Source organism: Myotis davidii, unplaced genomic scaffold (genome assembly GCF_000327345.1).
Source record: "Myotis davidii unplaced genomic scaffold, ASM32734v1 C63327224, whole genome shotgun sequence".
NCBI classification, from domain to species: Eukaryota; Metazoa; Chordata; class Mammalia; order Chiroptera; family Vespertilionidae; genus Myotis; species Myotis davidii.
In genome coordinates this window covers 1-842 of record NW_006367998.1, presented here as the reverse complement: position 1 = coordinate 842, position 842 = coordinate 1, and the positions used below count along the sequence as shown (strand labels likewise).

The following is an 842-nucleotide window of genomic DNA, read 5'->3' as shown; positions in this document are numbered from 1 at the left end:
AGCCAGGTGTCTGAGCAGGATAATTGCAAGAGGGGGAAATAGTCACAAGCAAAGTGATCGATGACATTGGAGCCACAGTAATCTAACTGGAGAAAAAGAACAACTGGTGGGAAGATATTTAAGAATCCTGCCAGCCAAGCACAGAAGACAAGCAATATGCAGACTCTTTTGTTCATGATGGTTGTATAATGCAGGGGCTTGCAGATGGCTACATAGCGGTCATAGGACATGGCAGTTAGAAGGTAAAATTCAGTGATACCCATGAAGATGAAGAAAAACAATTGAGCTGTGCAAGTATTGTATGAAATAGTTTTGTCTCTGGTGATAATTGTGCCTAAAAATCTAGGAATACAGACAGTTGTAAAGGATATTTCTAATACAGAGAAGTTCCTGAGGAAGAAATACATAGGGGTCTGTAGATGAGAATCCACCAAGGTGAGAATGATGATGGTGAAATTTCCAGAGACACTTAATATATATGTGATAACTAAAAAGAGAAAAATTACAATCTGAAGCTCTGGATCATCTGACAGTCCTAGAAGAATGAATTCTGAGGGTACTGTGCGATTTCTCATGGCGGATCCTTCCCCCTTCTTTACAACAGAATATTTCCCCTACAGAACATAAAAAAGTTAAAACAAGTTTGAGAATTGAGTATGGAATTTTAAAAATATCTATGATGATAAATAATCTATGAAATTCAAAAACACGTTTCCCTTCAGCCAATCTCTCCAATTTCCATCAACCTTACATTGAAGTAATGAATATTAACTGAAATTAAATATAATCTCTTTTCTTTGAAAACACATAAACCATGGAAAAAATCTTGTGCTAATATTTAA

General features: G+C 35.9%; 1 protein-coding gene across 1 annotated transcript; it reads right to left on the bottom strand.

Moving 5' to 3' along the window:
* Positions 1 to 5: 5 nt before the first annotated feature.
* LOC107181461 (olfactory receptor 6C3-like) lies at positions 6 to 575 on the bottom strand (the record flags this gene model as incomplete). Its single annotated transcript, XM_015557340.1, has 1 exon — positions 6 to 575. A coding segment is annotated over exon 1 (570 nt), but the record flags the coding sequence as incomplete, so codon positions are not given.
* Positions 576 to 842: the final 267 nt, after the last annotated feature.